Source organism: Panthera onca, chromosome D1, assembly GCF_046562875.1.
Source record: "Panthera onca isolate mPanOnc1 chromosome D1, mPanOnc1 haplotype 2, whole genome shotgun sequence".
Classification (NCBI taxonomy): Eukaryota; Metazoa; Chordata; class Mammalia; order Carnivora; family Felidae; genus Panthera; species Panthera onca.
The window spans coordinates 97,096,046-97,116,782 of record NC_138348.1 but is presented as its reverse complement, the minus strand read 5'-3'; the positions used below and the strand labels follow the sequence as shown (position 1 = coordinate 97,116,782).

Here is a 20,737-nt window from a genome sequence, read left to right as displayed (position 1 = left end):
GTCCAGCACGTGCCTGGGTCAGGGCGCCGGACTGTGGAGGACGGGGGCACCAGGCAGGTGAATCTGCCATGTGGAGACGCTGGGTTAGCGCAGGAGAGCCTGGAGGCGGGAAACAGGTAAGGGGTATTGCGGGAGAGAGGCAGGGCTGGTGGCAGGGGAGGCAGAAAGAGAGCAGGGGTCCTCGGTGGGCAAGTGGAGTGGCCAAAGGGCCAGAGAGAGTGCAGGACGGCTGTGCCGTGGGCCACGTGTAAGAGAAGGGCCATTCATTGAAACTGGGAAGGCAGAAGGAGCCCCCCGTTCTCTGAAAAGATAATGGGTTACCTTTGGGACATGGAGTTTGGCGGGACCTCCAAGGAGACATTTCCCTTTAGCACCCAGAGATAGGAGTCTGGCGTGGAGATTGGGCAGCGGGGCAGGGGATAGGGGTTTTGGAATTACCTACCTGCGTGGAGCTGTTAGTTGAGAATGAATCCTTCAAGGGAGAAAGTACACAATGAAGAAAATGTGGACCGAGGACTGAATGCGGAGGGTGAGGTCTGGGGAACACTGCCAGCTAGGGCTGTATGAAAGAGGGAGGAGGGGCGCCTGGGTGGCTCCGTCAGGTAAGCATCTGACTCTGGGTTTCGGCTCAGGTCATGATGTCGTGGTTTCGTGGGTTCGAGCCCCGCGGCGGGCTCTGTGCTGGTAACACGAAGCCTGCTTGGGATTCTCTCTCTCTCTCTCTCTCTCTCTCTCTCTCTCTCTCCCTCTCTCCCTGCCCCTCCCTACTTGCACTCTCTCTCTCTCTCTCAAAAGCAAATACATAAACTTGAATGAATGAATGAATGAATGAATGAGGGAAGGGAGTTGGAGGCAGAGCAGGGTTGGAGCAAAGGTGACCAGAATGAAGATCAGACTAGGGTCATAGCATGGATGTTAAAACACGGCAACCCCAAAAAAAGCCTCCAGTCGCATATGACTCAGAGCCTCAAAACCCTAAAAGGCCACAGAAAGACTTTTGGATCTGGAAGGAGGGAGAACCTTGGTGATTTCTGGGGACGAATTCAGCGATGGCGGAGGCTCAGGACAGAGAAGATGCAGAGGAATTGGAGGCAGTAGGTATAGACCACAGAGTTTAAAATGTCTCATTTGCTGAGGGTGAGGAGAGAGGGTGGGGAGAAAGTGGGAAGGAGCCAGAAGAGTAGTAACTTTTTTCTCATCACGGCATTTTTTTTTTAAGTTGAAGTATAATTTGCCTACAGTAAACTGCCTGTATTTTGAAGTATACAATTTGGTAAGTTTTGCCATAGGTACACCCTTCACACCATCACCACAGTCAAAGTAGTGAAAGTTTTCTATTTTTAAATGTTTATTTTGAGAGGGACAGAGAACAGGGGAGGGGCAGAGAGAGAGAATCCCAAGTAGGCTCCACGCTGTCAGCACGGAGCCCCTGTCTGGCTTCCTAAATTCCGTTTTGTCACTGAGTAGTCTTTTGTTGTATGGATATACCACAGTGTATTTACTCACTTCCCTCTCGATGCTTGTTTCCATCTTTGACTATCACAGAGCCAGCTGCTGTGAACATTTATGTACGAGTCTCTGTTTAAACCCAAGCTTTCCTTTCTTTTGGATAAATACCTAGGAGTGGAATGGCTGCGTCATATGGTTGGGGCATGTTTCACCTCTTAACGAACGATCAAACCGTTGGGGCTCCTGGGTGGCTCGGTCGGTGGAGCGTCCCACTTCAGCTGACGTCATGATCTCCCGGTTTATGAGTTCAAGCCCCGCATCGGGCTCTCTGCTGACAGCTTAGAGCCTGGAGCCTGCTCCGGATTCTGTGTCTCCCCCCCTCTCTCTCTGCCCCTCCCCTACTCACACTCTGTCTCTCTCTCAAAAATAAGTAATAAAAATAAAAATAAATGATCAAAGTGTTTCCCAAGTGGTTACACCATTTTACATTCCCGCCCGTAGCTTATGAAAGTTCCAATTCTTCCACATCGTCGCCAGCTTGATGTGGTTGAGCTTTTTAATTTTAGCCATTCTAAAAAGATTTATGGTGACATCTTGTTATGACTCATGATGTGGAGCAGCATATCTTTATATGTTATTCACCACCCATGTAACTTCTTTGGTGAACTGTCTATTCAAATCTTTGCCCGTGTTTTAAAAAGTTGGATTGCTTGATTTCTTATTATTGAGTTTTTGAGAGTTCTTTGTATATACTGGATGTAAGTCCTTCATCACATATATGCTTTCTGTATAATATTTTCTCCAAGTCTGTGGCTTGTCTTTTCTCCCATTCATGGTGTCTTTGGAAGAGCAGACATTTTAAATCTTGATGAATTCCAGTTTGTCAGTTGTTTATTTTATGGGTTTGGCTCTTGGTGTCATGTCTAAGAAGTCTTTTCTAATTAAAAGCCACAAATATTTTCTTCTAGAAGTTTTATAGCATTAGGTTTTACATTTAGGGCTAGGATCCATTCTGTGTTAATTTTTATACATAGCACAAGGCAGGGTTGGGAGTTCTTTTTTTTTTTATTTTTTTTTTTATTTTTAAACGTATGGATATCCAACTGTTCCAGTATAATTTGTTGAAAATACCGTTTTTTTCTAACTGCGCTTTTGTCAACATCAGCTGGCCATATACGTATGGGTCAGAGTAGTAATTTTGAAGGAAGGATTAGAAGTTGGCATAACATCCCTCAAAAGCCAAGACAGATTTGGCTTAAACATTTACGGAGTGCCTCCTGTTGTCAGGCAGGATGCCAGGCACTGGGGATAGAAAAGATTCAAGAGGGGAAGTTAAAGATGAAACTGATCATTGAAATAGAGTATAAGATGCATGGGATTCTATGGGGATGCATGCTTGCCGCCCTTGATCAACTTCTGTGTTCAGGGAAAGCTTCTGGAAGGAGGGGGCGTCTGAGTGGAGGACTCATTCTGAATAAGAGTGATCCGTGAGCAAAGGTGGGAAGTCAGAAGGAAGAGCCTGAGTAAAAACGTGCAGGCACTCAACGGCATGTGTGTGGGTTTAGGTGGTGCTAGGGTAGTTTGGTATTTCCAGAAGGTAGAGAGGGATGAGCAGAGAAGGAACATAAGGTTCGAGAAGGAGAGCCAGGTCTTGTCTGCCATGCCAAGGAGTTCCATTTATTTTGAGACTCAAAGCTAAAAGCAGGGGTTTGCACCTTCGAGTGACGGGCAGCTGTGTGTGGGCATGATGGGGGACTGCCAGGTGGTGGCGGCAAGTTTGGTGGGAAAACCAGAGTCAAGAGGTTGCAGTTGAGTAGCCGACGTGAAAGGACTGAACTTGGACCGTGGTGTTGAGATGGAGAGCAGGGGACTGATTCGGGATACAGTGAGGGGCAAAGCCGGGGCCTTTGGAGGTAAGGAGTTGGGGTGAGGCCATGATGCTTGTATGGCTGGTGCTGCCATTAGCTAAAGCCAAGGAGAACATAAGAGGGAAGAGGATGAGTTTGCCTTGAGTCTTAATAAATTTGAGATGCTTATCAGACATTTACGTGGAGATGTCATCAGGCAGGTGACCTAGGACATCCTCCTGGAGGGGGCTGTGAACAAGATCACTTAGGAAGCTTCTGAGGGAGGCAACAAGAAGGCTCTGCACAGACCCTGGGGCCTCACCAGTATTAAAGGGTAGGCAAGAGACTGGACGTTGAGAGAATGGTCAGAGGAGCAGCAAGAAAATGCCAGGGACTTCTTGTCATGGAAGCCAAGGAAATTGAGGGTTTCAGACAAAAGACTCAGAACTTGGGACTCGAACACTCAGCACCCTCAGGTTCAGAGGAAACTGAGACGCAGCTTAACCAAGTGGTCTGGCAGCTCACAGGCTGTGGACCCAGGCTGCCATCAAGAGCTGTGTGACCTCGGGCAAGTTGTTTCCACCTGCCCCTGTCTCTGTGTTCTCACCTGTAAAACGGGACCGTAAGCTGTGGGGTTGTGTGGAACTAAGCAGAACAATCATACGATGTCCTTGGAACAACACCCGTCAGATAGTAAACAATACTGCCAGCTAGTGATGCGGTTAGACGGAGAATCAAAAGCGTCCCCTGGCTTTGCACACATGGTTGTTGACAGTGACTTTGTGCATACAGTCCGAGTGGGGTGGTGGGGGCACAAGGCGGATTACAGCAGTTTAAGGGAAAAGGAGATGAAGTGAAGTTAGCAACAGTTGAGTCATCACTTGAGAAGTCTGGCTCGAATCGGAGGTAAGATGGAAGGGACAGTCAGAGGGTGACACATGGTCACTGTGGTCCATGGAGGGTCCCTGGGGGAGGGGAGGGCCTGAGCACGTTTTAGCAAAAGGGAACGAGCTGGTCTGGGGAGAGACTGAAGGTAAAGGAGGGAAGGGAAGTGTGGTGAGAGGCAGAGGGTCAGGAGGGGACAGCTGGGCATGGTGAGGTGGCAAGGCGGGGGGTGGAGGGTGGGGAGGCTCTCCTAGAACCAGAGACCTCATTATCTGAGCCTATTGGAAAGGGGCACCTGGCTGGCTTAATTGGAAGAGCATGTGACTCTTGATCCCCGTGTCATGAGTTCAAGCCCCACATTGGGTGTAGAGATTACTTACTTACTTACTCACATACTTACATGAAAAAAAAAAAAGGTGGGGGCACAAAGTGAAGGCAGTTCCAGAAAGTGGCCTCGGATTAATCTCTCTGAGGACTGGGAGAGGGGGTGGGAGCTGGGCAATGGCTGGAGGTGAAGGTCCAGGTTATGGGCTCACTAGTGTGCCCCCCCCCCCATTCATATGCTGCTTCTTTTTTTTTAATGTTTCTTTATTTTGGAGAGAGAGACCGAGTGTGAGCAGGGGAGGGGCAGAGAGAGAGGGAGACACAGAATCTGAAGCAGGCTCCGGGTTCCGAGCTGTCAGCACAGAGCCCGATGCGGGGCTCGAACCCAAGAATCCTCAGGTCATGACCTGAGCCCAAGTCCAACGTATTTCAAGACTGACCCGCCCCCCTGCAATTCATATGTTACAGTCCTAACTAAGAGACTGCATTTGGAGATGATGTCTTTGAAGAGGTAATTAAATTAAAATGAAGTCGTTAGGGTGGGCCCTAATCCAGAATGACAAGTGTCCTCATAAGAAGAGGAGATTAGGATACAGATGCAGCTGTGGAAAGACCACGTGAGGACACAGGGAGATGAACTGAGGAGAGAAGCCTCCGAAAAGCCAGTTCTGCTGACATCTTGATCCTGGACTCCTAGCTTGCAGAACCGTGAGAAAAGAAATTTCTGTTATTTAAGCCCCCCCCACCCCACGTCTGCCCCAGGAAACAAATACAGTCCAGAATGTGAGGGGGAGCTGGCCGGGCAAGGCCAGGGGCAGATGGCAGTCCTGTGTTGCACCCCAGGTGAGGAAGAAGGGTGTGGGTTTCTGGTGGAGCGACCCACACAGCGATGTGACCTCCTCCAACAGGAAGGATGACAGGGACCATCAGGGGTAAGAAGAGAGCCTCGAGAAGTCAGAGGTGAGCATGGGAAGCTGGTGTCAGGTGAATGGTGATCCTGGGGCTGGGGCTCGGCCTGGGAGCAAAGCTGACTGGTTCCCTGGAGGCTCCAAGCATCTCTTTCTCTGAGCACAGGGCTCTAACAGCTGCGGGCGGTGTTACAGATACTGCCCGTAAAGGCTCTCCCGTAATTCTCTGCAACCCCCACCGCCCCCCCCCCCACCCACCTTACAGAGATAAAAGTTATCAAAGTGCTTGGAAATCTTGAGTAGAGAGATTCTAGAAGACCCAAGGGATTAAAGGAGGCTGATTTTTCCAACCTGAGGGGTGATTTCCAGGCTGTTGAGAATTCGGGGAGGGAGAGCTGGTGGGCCGGCCCCCAGGTGCCCTAGAGGCCCCCACGCGGGCCCTGCACCCTGCAGTGCCGGTTCCGAGGGACTGTTCTCAGTCTGAGCGATATCTCATGCTTCTGCACCCCCTCCTATTATTCACTCACTCAATAACCATTCATTAAGGGCCTCCGGCATACGTGTCTGGAATCGTGAGGGTACAGAGATGAATTTGGCTTGGCCCTCACCCTCAAGGAGCCGGCCGCCTCCGGGAGAGAAGACGGATAAACAGATAGGCATAATAAAAAAGTCAAAAGTGATGAGTGTCTCATGAGAGGTACAGAGAAATTTCTGTGGGAGTTTTAAGGAAGAGGGAATTAATTTGGGACGGGGAACCTGGGAGTTTCAAAGGAAGGAGAGATCACTCTGAGCTTTTAAGGTTCAATTTAGTTGAGGGAAGTTACAGAAAGACCTCGATGTTAAGGTAAGCACCCTTCCAGGGCAATGAGTGGTCGCTGGGGAAATCTCAGGAGAGTACTGGGCTGGGGAAGTCAAGGAGGGCTTCTTGGAAGAGGTGGGTCTGAGGAGGAAGAAGGAGGGTCCTTATAAGGAAAGGAGGAATAGGGGTGGAGCCAGTGTCAGCAGAGGCAATGGAGGAAGGAACGTAGGCCAGTCCTGGTCCTGATATAGGGGCGCTGTCGCTATGGGGGTGAAAGGGAGTGCTCTGCGGAAGCCAGAGTGCAGAGGCCCTGATGCCATCTTAGAAACTCAAATGGGACCAACCATTGGATAATGGGGAGGCCTGAGAACTTTGAGCAGGTCAGTGATAATCATGGCCACACTCATTGGGTGAACCAGAAGGGAGTAGAGTGGGCAGAGCCAGGCCAGCCAGCCCCAGGGGAGGTGTCCTCTCTGGAGTAGACCTCGGTCTGGGTCTAGAACATGGAGGAAACCTTGGAGGGGAGGTGGGCACAGAGTCGGGAGGCCACCCTTTCCTTCGCATGAGCCTGAAAGGAACTCTGAGAGAACTGGGCAGAGGTAAAGCTCTTGGCTTGTGGGGAGAAAGGCCCAATGTAAGGGGTCACCAGCTCCCTGGGCATGAAAGAGGCATGTTGAGGGCTTATTGTGGAAGAGTCCCCGGGCACAGAGTCCCCATGGCCGGAAGCATGAGAAAGACCCTGGCCCCTGATTGCATCTCTCCGTCTCAGCCTTGTCCTTGCTGTAGCCCCCGATCTCCCAGCCGTAATTACCATGCTTCCTCGTTGACTTCTCTGAAGAACCATCCCCGGGGCTGGACGATGTGCCAGATGATACTGTTCTTCCTTCGGCAGGCGGCTAGGAACTCTGAGCAGCATCCTGGCGTAACCGGACAGCCAGGCCTGGGGGACAGGAGCGTCAGCTGCTCACTCAGTCCTGAGTACGCTGCTCTCCAGACACACACGGGGCCCCTCGCCAGGGACTGCCAAACAGCAAGCCTGCTCTTGGTGACTGCCTGTTGGGGACGTGTTCCTCTGGTGTCCTAAGAGCCTGAGCCTGTACCTCATCCTTTGTGCCCACAGCCCCGGAATCTGGGTTCTGACCTCAATATGGCCGAGGCCAACCAGCCACCCAGTTGAGGCTGTTCCCAGACAGGAGTTGATCATTGTCAAAAACCTAAACCCTGAATTGAAAAGTGGTGCCCAGAACAGCATGGAGGTTGGAGAGAGTTGCAGAGTCCCTTCGTTGAACCCAGTGGGGAGGAAAAGAAGAAAGAGGTGCTCAGGGGACCTCATATGCCCCTTAATATAACATTGCCACATTCCCTCTTCCCCACCTGGTCATGATCCCTCTGTCTCCGGGTGTGTCCAGTGATGCTCTGTGAGTTGATTATGTGGTGTTCCATGGCTGGCGGCCGTCCTGTACATCTGGGTTGGTGTTGGCACATTTTCCTTGTCATCTCGGGCCACCATAATGGAACACCACAGAGTGGGTGGCATCCACAACGGACATTTATTTCTCACAGTTCTGGAGGCCAGACGTCCAAGGTCAAGGTGCCAGCAGACTCATTTTCTGGGGGGAGCCTGCTCCCTGGCTTGCCTTCCTGCCACACCCTCACACCGGGGGAGAGAAAGAGAGAGCTCTCTGGTGTCCCTCCTTGCAGGGACACTAATCCTCTCAGAGCAGGGACTTAGCCTCATGACTTCATTTAACTTTCATTACCTCTGAAAGGCCCTGTCTCTAAACACAGTCACTTTGGAAGCTGAGGGTTCAACATGTGAATGGGGGGGGGGGGGGGGACACATTCAGTTCCCAGCATGTGTCCTGAAGGTGTGCTGTCGAGGAGAAGAGACCCGGAACAGACGATCGTATGTGTGTTGCCTCCTGTTGGTCCAGGTGGGATTGTGCCCTTCGTGTACTGACGTGACAGAGACAAGTGAGGCGTCGATAGCATGAGCCTGATCCAAACATCGCTGAGGGAGCTCCCCCCCGCCCCCCGCCCCCCTAGAGGGCTGAGCTCCTTCCCAGACTTACAGGGGACGTGGGCATTTTCCGAGAGATTGTTTTATTAATTTACTTGGTTACAAGTGATTTACTAATATTTACAAGGTGATCGATGGAAAAGTTGGGGAGAGCGAGGTCATATGGCCCAAAGAGAAAAAGGCTCCCAGTTTAGAAATTTACTGGGGGTTGGGAGCATTAGCTAGGGGAATTTCCAGAGGCCCAGGGTCCTGTCTATTAGTGTTTCAGAGTTGATTTGCCTTGATGAGACTTTCTTTTTTTAATTTTTTTTTTTTTTTTTTTTTTTTTAACTTATATTTTGAGAGAGAGCGGGAGCAGGGGAGGGGCAGAGAGAGAAGAGGACAGAGGATCCAGAGCAGGCTTCGTGCTGTCAGCCTGTCAGCAGCAAGACAGCAGCGAGCCCGATGCGGGGCTCGAACTCATGAACCTCGAGATCTTGACCTAAGCCGAAGTCGGACACTCAACCGACTGAACCACCCAGGGGCCCCAAGACTTTCTTTATGGTGTGTGAAAGGCTCGTGCACCCTGTTGCGATGGACTGAATTGTGTCCTCCCGAGATGCATGTGTTAAATCCTAACCCCCAAGATGACCTTGGGGGAGGTGGGACCTTGGGGAGGGGATTCGATTTTGATGAGGTCACAAGGGTCGGGGGCGGGGGGGGGACTTCCGTGATGGGATTAGTGCCCTTCTGAGAAGAGTCCAAAGAACGTTGTCCCTCCCTCTCCGCCATCTGAGGACCATGTAAGAAGGCAGGTGTCTGTAATAGATCCCAACCATGTTAGCTGATCTCAGATCCCCCACCTCCACGACTGTGAGGAAAAAATGGTTGCTAGATAAGCCACCTAGTCTGTGGTTGTTTGTGACAGCAGCCTGAGTTGATTGAGACGCACCTACCTGGTACACCCTCTTCTCGGCAGCAAATTCCCCTGAAGACAAATTGCACCGAAGGAAGATGAGCCTTGGTTCAGGGCCCAGGGTCTACGTGAGGTTGACCTGGGGTTACCTTTTGCCTCTACCGCTCACCAGCCCTGTGAATTGGGGCAGGTCCCTCGACCTCTCTGACCTCTGTTTTCTCATCCTCAAATGAGAATAACACACAGAACACACACTTCTCACAGAGGTGTTGCAGAGATTGAGTGAGATCGTGTCTACTAAGCACTTACGCTAATGTTGTCACTGAATAAATGCGTGCCCGCTAACGTAAAGCTCACGTGCCATGGATCTAGTCCCTCTTTCCCGTGACTTGTGTGGGATGGCTCTGCCCATTCCTGGCATTTCAGATGTCTCTTTTCTATGCTTTAAGGCTAGACTAGTGATTTCTTTTTTTTTTTTTTTTTAATTTTTTTTTTCAACGTTTTTTATTTATTTTTGGGACAGAGAGAGACAGAGCATGAACGGGGGAGGGGCAGAGAGAGAGGGAGACACAGAATCGGAAACAGGCTCCAGGCTCCGAGCCATCAGCCCAGAGCCTGACGCGGGGCTCGAACTCACGGACCGCGAGATCGTGACCTGAGCCGAAGTCGGACGCTTAACCGACTGCGCCACCCAGGCGCCCCTAGACTAGTGATTTCTAATTCTATTTTATTTTATTTTATTTTATTTTATTTTATTTTATTTTATTTTATTTTATTTTATTTTATTTTATTTTATATTATTGTGTTTTATTTTATTTTTTTAAATGTTTACTTATTTTTAAGAGAGAGAGAGCATGAGAAGGGTAGGGGCAGAGAGAGAGGAAGACAGAGGTTCTAAAGCAGGCTCTACACTGTTAGCCCCGAGCCCGATGCGGGGCTCGAACCCACAAGCTGTGACATCATGACCTGAGTGCCCCTTATTTTGTTTTTAATGGTGCGACTTTTTTTTTTCATATCGAGTCTTACGTGGAACCCCAAATATCCAAAACTGATGGGGAGGTGTGCTGGTTGAAGCTGGCGTGGGCTGGAGACCTCCATGTGGCCTCCCCCGCTGCTTCCTAATGGGACCCAGGGCCCTCCAAGGAACACCATTTGAAAATCATTTCTGTAGGTTGCCCTTCTTTTCTCTTCCCAGGGTCCTCCTCCTGGGCCAGCCCCATACAATCGTTTAGATTTTTGCTTCCCAAGTAGTAGTCTCATCCTGGTCTCGCTTTTCTGAGGCCACCTGGGCAGGTTGTGGGTGTCCTCAGGCAGGTGGTGATCACGCCAGGTGTGTGAGGACTTTGCTACTTAATTCACGGAAGCCCACTTAAATGCCTACGTCTTTGGATGCACCTCCGTTGCCCAATGTATGGCCCAACCTGTGTCAATGAATCTGATTTTCATCGTTCAACAAGGCAACGCGTATAAATACATCCACAAATCAGAAAAAAAAAAAAAGGCTTTGTAATATTCTGTGTCCTGGTTTTTGGTTTGGAAAATGGGTCACAGTAGGTATGGGAGCAGGATCCAGAGAAGACAGCATGGGACCTGGGTCTCTTCAGTCCACACCAGCCACAGAGATTCAAGGGCCACGAGTCGGTGAAATCTATTTGGCGTGATTCCCCGTGATGCTTTTCTGAGCCTTCAAACCTCTGAAAGATAAACTTCATATTTCTCCTTTTTTTTTTCTGTAACAGCTTTATTAAAATATAACTCAGATACCACACGATTCACCCACTAAAAGTATACGACTCAGTGGTTTTTAGTATAGTCACAGCATCATGCATCTATCACCATAATCAATTTTAGAACATTTTCATCACCCCGAAAAGAAACGTTGTGTGTGCATTAGCAATTACTCCCCCATGCCATCCAGCTTTTCCACCACTGCCGCCAGGCAACCACTAATCTACCTTCCACCTCTGTGGATTTACCTATTCTGGAAATTCCATATAAACGAATCATCCAATATGCAGTATTTTGCGTCTGGCTTCTTTCACTTAGCATCATGCTCGCGAGGGTCATGCATGTTGTGGCATGTGTGAGAACTTCCTTCCTTTTTATTGTCACGTACCGTTCCATTGCGTGGATATACCACATTTAGCTTATTCGCTCGTCAGTTGATGGGCATTTGGGGTTTTCCACTTTGGGGTTATTATGAATAGTGCTGCTCTGAGCATTCACATACGAGCTTTGTAGAGATGCTCGATTTTGTAACTTCCTCTGCCGAGAGAATGAACGATATCCCGAGCTCGATTTGTTGAGTGTTTATACCATGTGCCAGGTACTATGTTGAGCACTTTGCATACACTGTTCCCGTAATCTTCACAGAAGCCCAAGGACTGGGCGCTCTCCCCATTTTCCAAGTGAGGAAACTGAGGTCTCGTAGCTAATTCAGGATGGAGCTGGGATCCGAACCTGGGCCTCTGTGCTACCTGAATAGGGCTTCCGGAAGTTGGGCAGCTATCGGTACCACCTCCCTCCAACCATTCCTATTAAGTCACGCCGATGAAATCCGTGTGATGTGTCACCCACGTACGTTATCTTACTGAAGTCTCACACCAACCCCCGGAGGTTCTCTTACTACTGTTAACATTCAGTGAGGAAAGGAAGTTCAGAGAAACTGCCTCGCTCACCGGCTGCCATGGTTCGTCAGTGTCTGAGCCGGGAGCACCCGGGTTCGGCAGGACCCTGACCCTGCTCCTTCGTGCCACAGCTCTCCCTCTCATGCCTGGCTTCCTTTAACCCTCTCATCTCAGGGAGAGTTTCGCAGAGGCCCAGAATGCCATTTTCACAGGACAGCCACCGTCTCCCTTCCTTTGCACACGCGGGCCGGTGTGCACATGTACATCCAAGCGTATCGCCACGCCTGGGTCTCAGGACCTCGTACACATTGGCCCCCGGGGCCTTGCTATGACGTGATGGGGTTCCTGAGGTAGAGATGCACATTAGAATTCATGGCTGCGCCTGGCTACGAACCACGACCCTTAGCATGTAGAGAGCTGGCTTTGGGAATAGTTCCGAGGACGGCAGGGTGGAGGGGGACGCGGGGAGCTGCCTGGAAGAGGAAGGTGGCAGTGGGGGGAGACTGGAGAAAGAGGAGGGTGACGGGAGAGGGTACCAACTGTCTCCGTGTGGTTGCCTGCCCACAGCTGCTATCTTGGATGACCCCATGGAGTGCAGCAGAGGGGAGCGGCTCTCCATCACCCTGGCCAAGAACCGCATCAACCGCGCTCCTGAGAGGCTGGGCAAGGCCAAGGTCGAAGTGGACATCTTTGAGCTTCTCAGAGACAGCGAGTACGAGACTGCAGAAACCAGTACGTAGAATGGGCAGGGCTGCCCTCTGCTTTCCTTGCTGGCAGAGGAGGGGCTGATAGTGTGAGCTGTACCCCACACCAGGCCTGCGATCAGCCGTTCCCAAGAGAGGGAGAGAAACATGCACCAGGAGGCCCCACAGGGCTTAGTCTGGATGAGGTCCCCAGGTTTCGTTGCCAGTTATGTGTGGAGTAGAATTAAGACAGGATACTCATTCGTGCATTCACCCACCCATTCATTCCTTCATCTATTGATTCATCCAACTCCTGGACGTATCGTGCGCAAACCGCTGAACGAAACCTTGTGTGTGATTAAGAGAGGTATGGCCAGCCCAGGGCCAGCTTAATCCAGGCACATCTGATCACCCGTCTTGCAATTTTGTGGTGAGGGCAGCACCGTGGGACTTGGGATGGAGTTTGGCTGTTGTGTGGGTGACCTTGGACAAGTTACTTTTCCCGTTTAACTCAGTTTCTTCATCTGCAAAATGTGAGTGCTAGCCTCTACTTTGCAAATCTTGCAGGTTGGTGTGAGATTTAAATCACTTAAAATAACACACGACCCTCTGCAACAGGTCACTCGAGTCACATGCGTGGAGCCCCTACTATGTGCTAGGCACTGATTTTGATGCTACTACCCTGAGAGCTAGGTGTTATTGGCCCCACTTTATAAGAGAAACAGAGGCTCAACGTTGAGTATCTTAACGTTGATTATCTTGCCCATCCACAGAGCTAGCTGAGGGCTGAGCGGGTCCGGAAGCCTGCATTCACGTGGTCACCCTGCAAGGCCGGCACCCCGTCTGCTATGCCCTCCCTGGAATTCTGTGGTGTGTTGCTGGTATCCCCTTGACGACTTTACAGGATGAGCTTCCCACTCGGTGCGCTGGTGCTCGTAGCTGAGCTGGAAATGAACAACCCCAGTGCAGAGGGAAGGAGAGGAGCCTCTCAGCCCAGAGAGGTGATAACGTCTCTTCCCCAAGACTTTGCCCCGTCTGCTCCCTTTGTAACACACGTCAGCCTTTGGTTACGCTCACTGGCAAAACCGGACTAAAATAAAAGAGCCACCTGCTCAGGTGTACATGTGAGACACCTGGTCTTCTGTGTGTGGACTCAGCACTGCTCTGATCTGGACCATTAGTGTTGCAAGAGAAGAGACATATCACACTGGCCCACGTGTGGTAGGGAGGACGTTGTGTGGCTTCGGAGAGGGCAGGAAGGGAGGAAGCCTAGGATCTTTGTCTCATAGCTCCGTTATGGCTCTTGGGATATCGAATCTGTGCTGTTCCCTCTCTGGCTTATTGCTTTCCCTGGCTCATTCATCATGCACCTGTTCCATAATGGCCATGCAGGCCCAATGTCTATTTATTCAGGAAACTTTTAGTGAGCATTTACTCTATTTCAGGCATGATTCGGAATATCATGCATTGGGAACGATGCAGAAAACAAGGTAGACACGGTCCCTGCCATCAGGGGTTTACAGTCTCTGCTCAGCGTGCACGTCAGTGGCAACTTCCCTCGGCACCTCTTGGTTTGAATTTGCAAGGTAGAGGATCTGATGGGTCCAGCTCATCTTGCCATGGCAGATGTCACAAGTCACAGGTGTTGGCCAGATGGCCTGATAACGACCCTTGGGGAGAGTGAACACTCTTAGGGACCATACAGAACAGGACTGTTGAGTCCAACAGGATCTATTGACACAGATTCCTGTGGACAGGGGAATGAGGGAACAGGTACCGGAAATAGTCCTTCGCTTATTCATTAGTTCAGTCAATAAATATTTAGTGAGTGCCTCTTGGACTCTCTTCTCGGCAATGGGGATCCAGCAAGGAGCAGATGGAAATCCTAGCTGTCAAAGAGATGAAATTCTAGTACAATGAAAGGAAGATTCCAAATGTCTCTACACCTTCTGAATGAAATCAGAAATACCAGCAACGTCTTGGGAGATCTCCTAGTCCAGTCTGTCGTGGATCTTTGTCTAGGAGGTTGGGTCCCAGACAAGGATCTAGGTTCCTAAATAGCTTTGCGGTGCGTACTTTGAAAAGCCAGCTCCTCCCTCCTTCCCTTTGGTTTCTTGGGGCAGAACAGAGAGCACAGATTGCCCGTTGTGGTTGGGGGTCATTAGCAGATGTAAATTTCCTCTCCCAGTGACCCATGCAGCCTGTCTTAGTAAAGTCAATACATCTAAAATATTTAGCCAGATGAATCAGGGGAATGAAGGAAACGGATACTTTTATTCCACGTTACAGAGCTTTGGGGCGTCTTTTTCATGCCCTTCTTTTAGGCGCAAGTATTTTATTAGCTAGTAACCCATGGTTCAGCTTTTACATCTCACTGTGTTTGAGGCATGATTAGCATTCGTTAGAAACAGGGTTTCTGGATCTTTCTACCCCAAAGGCCTTTCATCTGAAGCCAGAGCTGCTTCCCCACAATGGATTTTAAACACCACCCAGATAGTTCATAGGAATGTTCCAGCCCAGCTGTTTCCCTCCCGAAGTAAGGGAGAGAACAGGCGGTGGGTTAGTGCTCTCGGCTGATTCCAGGCAGGGACTGGACTTCAGTGGCCGTGTTGGGGGAAGGAGATAGGAGGGAGATGGGGTCCCCGGATCAAGGAGGGACGGTAGATCTGCAATCCCTACGTTGGGGAGTCTGTGTTATAAAGAATGAAACATGGATATTAGAATCAGACCGGTCAGTTTTAAATCCTGGCTCTACTGTTTATTAGCTGTGTGTGCATAGGATGTACTATAGTTTCCTTGTTTTTTGTGTTTTTTTTTTTTTTTTTAAGTTTATTTTGAGAGAGAACATGAGCCGGGGAAGGACAGAGAGAGAGAGGGAGAAGAGGAGAATCCCCAGCAGGCACCGCAATGATGTGGGGCTCAGACTCATAAACCAGGAAATCATCACCTGAGTAGAAATCAAGAGTCAGATGCTTAACTGCCTGAACCACCCAGTCACCTCTACAGTTTCCTCGTTTGTAAAATGAGGGTGATGGTAATATCACCTCCTAGGGTCGCTCAGGGCACAGCATGAGTCGGTGGAGGTGAGATGTTTAGTACCGTGCGTGTTACTGGTACTCGGTAAACGGCCCCTGTGGACTTTGTTGTTGGCTTTCTTTCCTCGTCTCCTTTGAGCAGGCTTCCTTCCTGTCTTATCATCCTCTCCCTCTCTCCTGTGTTCAGACTCCAGCCACCTGGAGGTGACAGCACCGTCTGCCTCCCAGCTCTTCTCGAGTGGCCTGTCTTAATGTCAGCACGCCTCACGGGGCGTCCGCCGTAACTGGACATTCCCTTTCCCTTTCCAGTTTTCCGGACTTGATGCACCTGACAGCGTGGAGCCTTTGGAAGTTGTGATGGGCCACCCAAAGCCAGCTGCTGCTCAGTGTCATGGGCTGTGTTTTCCCCAGGCTGGTGGCCCAGGGCTAATTTGCATGATTAACTTAAAACTATCTGAGTCAGTCTGGGGCCCTGAGCAATGCCCCCAGACTCACACCTGTCACCCACGGCCAGGAGCTCTGTTCCAAGGGGACGAAGGAGACGCCAGCGGTTCTTGGTTGTGGAAAGCAGAGGCCAGCTCTAAGTTTGCGGTAGCAATCCAGCAACGTACCATGCTGTCCACTTTCATTAGCAGTAGGTGGGTTTCAGAAAGTTCTGGATAGATCACGCTTTAATGAATTATGTTCGGGGCGGGACTATCCATCGAGGAGAACAACGACTCTTTCAAGAATCTAAGATCTCAAAGTGTCAAGAAACCGAAGATGCTGACGTCCAGGGTTCCACTTCCTCATCTGATGGTTGAAAACCAGGCTGGGAGATGGGAAGGACCAGACGGGGCATTAATTAACAACAACCCCAGACGCTGGAAAGTTACAAGTGCAAAATCACCTCCTCTTGTCTCTGGTTCACTTAGATTTTCAGATAGTGGGCTTATTTAAAGTGAGGGTCGCCCGTAAGGCTTCCTCAAGCCCACGTGGGGTTCCCTTCACCCCTGCCCTGTCACCGTCATTGCCTCGGGCTTCTTGATGTTTGGCTTCCCGACTCCCTCCGCGCAGCCCGCAGATCTGAAATGAGAGGGATGGACGAGACCTGCTAGGTCATCTCTTTCCCGCCTGGCCCTTTCCCTCCCTGCTTCTGTATCTTATCTGCACCTCAGCCTTTCTCGTGCAGGGAGGTTCCCACAGGCCTTGCCCGGCTCTGTTCCACAGATCAGCGCGTCTCCCGCGGCTGCCGTATCTGAGCTTAACTGAGCGCCCGCCCCCTTATCACCCAGACGCCCGGAGGCACTGTCCCTGCTGCTGCCAGAGCCAGTTTGAAGTTTAATTTACTGCAGAGCCAGAAGCAGGGGCCTCCCTGTCAACCCCTCGCCTCTGCCTTGGCTTGTCTCTGTGAGGCCAAGCGTGCTATCAGCTGTCCACACTGTTTCCCCTGGAGACCCAGAGGCGCACTGGTTATCCGGCCCCACGCGGCCCCTGTGCCCGCGGAGAGGAGCACGGCGTGGGGTGCTCGGGCCGCAGGGTTTTGCCCTTCCTCCATGAGCTCCCGAGCGCCTCACAGGGTCCAGCGGCATGACCTCGGGTGATGCAAAGCTGCCTCCAGTAAGTGAGGGCAAGCGTTCCTCCCATCAGTTCAGTAGACCAAATCCAAGTCCGCGTCAGGGGAGAAAGTGAGAAGCCAAGAGAAAGTCTTATGAACGGCGATGAGTCACTCAACAAACATCCCTCACTGCCCCCTCTCTGAGCTCCCCACATCCCATGTGTGTAATGTGGACTCAGAAACGCATTGAAATCATCTGATCCAACCTCCTCATGGCTGGGGGGCAGGTGGGGAGACAGAGGCTCACAGTCTTTCCCAGGAGGCAGTTAAAACCCAGAAACGTCTGAAACGTGACATAAAGTTCAGTAGCTGTGCCGCGTGGCTCAGACGTGGGCAGAGGGCGGGTGGAAATACGTAGTGTTTAGCTGCAGCTGGTGGTCAGATCGTGCCTCTGGGCTGGACTTGGGAATGTTTGGCGGGCAAAGAGAAGAGAAGGCACCCATGTGGACTGCGGGGTGGCACGGGCCAGCGCTCGAGGCAGGAAGCCACACTGGCTGGGGGCACAGTGACAGTTGGGCGTGGCTAAAGCAGAGAGTTTCTGTGGGGCAGTGGTGAGGGCCGGGGTTGGAGAGCGGTGTAGACTCGGGGTCAGGGTCTGGAGTCGGACGGGCCAGGATCCTAATCCTGGGCTCTGCCAGCACCTTGGGCTTAGCTCCTGTGCCTCAGATTCCTCGCCTATAGAATGAGGATAATAAAAGTTCTTACTTTAAGAGGGGTTTTTTGTGTGTGTATGTGTGTGTGTGTGTGTGTGTGTGTGTGTGTGTGTGTATTAAATGAGGCGATGGGCTGACAGGACTGAGAGCAGTGCCCAATATAGGGTGAACTCTCGATAAATTTTACGAAGCAGCAGCAGCAGCAGTAGGAGAAGTAGGAGTAGGAGTAGAAGGAGAATTCGTATACCAACTTCTCCCTCGCAGGGTGACTGTAAGAATTCAGGGCGCCGGCCCGTCTGCCAGCCCGGCGCCTGGCACATGGAATGTCCCAGTAAATGGTGGTGCTGTTCAGGACCAGGCTGAGGGCTTTCAAGAGACGCCCTGGGTGGGGGGAGCCAGCGGCACTTGAGTTCTCTGACCAGGGAGAACCCTCCCCCCCCCAGCGCAGGATGGTTCAGAGGCCTGGTGCTGTCACCGTCACATGCCCCCTTCATCGGCTCGGGGGTCGGCAAGGCCCCCCATTCAGCCCTTGTCCGCTCTCGGAGGGTTAAGGATGGAGCACACTCCCGCAGGCTCTGGCACAGGCTGGTTCTTCCAGGGTGATGGAGGCCGTTGTTTGCTTTGCTCCGGGGCAGTCAGGCTTCGCTTTGCACTGGGTTTGCCGCGTAACCAGACCCAGAGACCCTGTCCTCCCGCCCGACTTGGGCTTTAGCATCGCGAGGTGTTTTGACCGGAAGGGGGCTCGGAGTTCTCCCAGCCCCTGCTGGTCCACCTCACTGTCAGCTCCCCGTGGCCAGGCCTGTTCACCAAGGGGCTCAGGGAGCCACTGAGTGACTCATCGAGTGCCAGGCTGTGAGTGAGGAGGACCCTGCCCCACCCAGGAAGCTGCCCCTGCCCTGGAGGGCCTTGTAATCAGCGATGCCTACATTTAACCCCTCTTACGCCGTCTGCATCACAGACAGACCCTTCCTCTCCCTGTAAAGAGTCAAGAGAAGGACTCAGGGTCAAGGCCAGAACTGGCATCTTGAGGGGAAGAACCACCCCATTCTCCCCTTACAACACCCCATCATGGTCTTTTATTCCAGCAGCTTCTCTGACCCTGGTCTTCCGATGCCTCTGCTGGCTGGGAAACTTTGTTGCCATGGCAATGTCATTCACGTCTCCATTCCCTCTCTTCCCTGCCCCCCTGGGAGGCAGAGGTAAGGTGCACCTCCCTCCCCAGCGGTCCCTCTCACAAACTGCCCAGGGCTGTCATGCAGCTGGGCCGGGCCCATCGAGTCAGCGTTCCAGAGGTTTCAGAGCTGAGGCCCTTTATAAAGTTTCCATTTTTCTTGAGCAAGGCATCCTTCGTAAGGAACGAAAGAACGATTCCCAGACCCCAGGAGGTCCCCAGGCCATGGGGATTATTGGATCATTTTGGATCATTTCAATTCAGTTGAGCAAACATCTTTTGAACAGTTCCTTTTTGTCAGAACCGAACTAATGTGACCCAAGCCCTCAAGGGATTCCCAGTCTATTGTGGGAGATAGACAATGGATGGTCGGAACGGCACAGGTCCACAGACCTCTAAGGCTGGATGTTTTTAGAATCTAGAACTTTCCAGCTACGGGAAAAGTCATGAGGTGCACGCACCATGCATCAAGTAACCTCTCTAGCGGGGCTTCGGGCAGAACCCCAGACTCAAATAAATGCATACTTACGTTCAAATATTCGCATACTATAAATAACCTCACATCTGTCTGTTTCGATCAGATTTTGCCACCAAATGAGCTTGATGAAAACCATCCAGTTTCAGAGCCTTTCGGATTTTTGGAATTGGGAATAAGGGATTGTAGCCTTCTAAAAGAATTTATTTTTAGGAGAAGCTTCTCTCTATTGAGGCCCAACATAATGAACCAGCTTGGGGCAGAAGCTGGCCAGGAATTCAGAGAACAGGGAAGGATCTGTCTCAGCAGCTCCAGGGCAGGACTGACTCAGAGCCACAGTGTGATGTGGTAGAAGGAGGGGGAAGTGTGTTCTTGCCTGGGGGCAAGGTCTGAGCTGGGCACTGGAGGATCAGTAGGAGTTTGCCAAGCCGAAGGGCAAGAGAGGGCCTAGACCACGGTCACCTGGGGGCGCGAATAGTGCTAATGGACTCCCTCTCAGAAAAGTGTTTTTAAATGAATAAGATAGAAAGGATGACCAAGGAAACCAGTTATATGGCAATGAGTTAAAAATATTTGTATAACGATACATTAACAAATGAGCTTCTTCATTAAGGTATTAAATGGCCACACCTAGCAACAGGTGCAACTGCTGGCCTGATTTTGAAATAATGATATAAATGTTATCTTGAGATTGTCTGAAGCACTGCAACGTGGCAGGAAAAGATTTGGGGTGTCCGTTGGTGACAAAGTCACACGTACTGTTGAGATACCGTGGTTGTCGCCTATGTTCACAATTGAAGGAAATGCCAAGTTTTACTTAGGAGAGAAATTAATGATGTCGCTTTCCCCCCGCAAAGTGTTCACAGACCACTGACTTCTACCCCCCAGATCTGAGGCAGCAGGTTAAGAATCCCAGGTCCGGTCAGGGAGAACTACTTGGGACCAGGCTCGAGTAGGAAAATTGGAAGTATGTTCCTGGTGGGGTGGTGTGGAATAGTCAGTTGTGCGATGGGAGGAAGGGCTGGGAAGGTAGTATCCTTTTTTTTTTTTTTTTTTTTTAATGTTTATTTCTGAGAGACAGAGTGTGAGCAGGAAAGGGGCAGAGAGAGAGGGAGACACAGAATCCCAAGCAGGCTCCAGGCTCTGAGCTGTCAGCACAGAGCCTGATGTGGGGCTCGAACTCACAACCTGAGATCGTGACCTGAGCCGAAGTCGGACGCTTAACCGCCTGAGCCACCCAGGCGCCCCAGGAAAGGTAGTATCTTGAGGAAATCACACACATTTGAATTTTACTTCCTCCTTGGAAGAAACTTTTTTTTTTATGCCTTCTGTATTTTATAATGATGTGTTATAAAATGAGTAGATGCTC

The 20,737-nt window shown here is 50.9% G+C and overlaps 1 protein-coding gene across 1 annotated transcript in view; it reads left to right on the top strand.

Annotated features, from left to right (window-relative positions):
- Nucleotides 1-20,737, top strand: part of GRIK4 (glutamate ionotropic receptor kainate type subunit 4) — a 429,733-nt gene that overhangs the window by 239,719 nt on the left and 169,277 nt on the right. Inside the window, 1 exon segment of the mRNA XM_078432856.2 lies at nucleotides 12,322-12,486. Within this exon segment, the coding sequence (XP_078288982.2) occupies nucleotides 12,322-12,486 (165 nt within the window).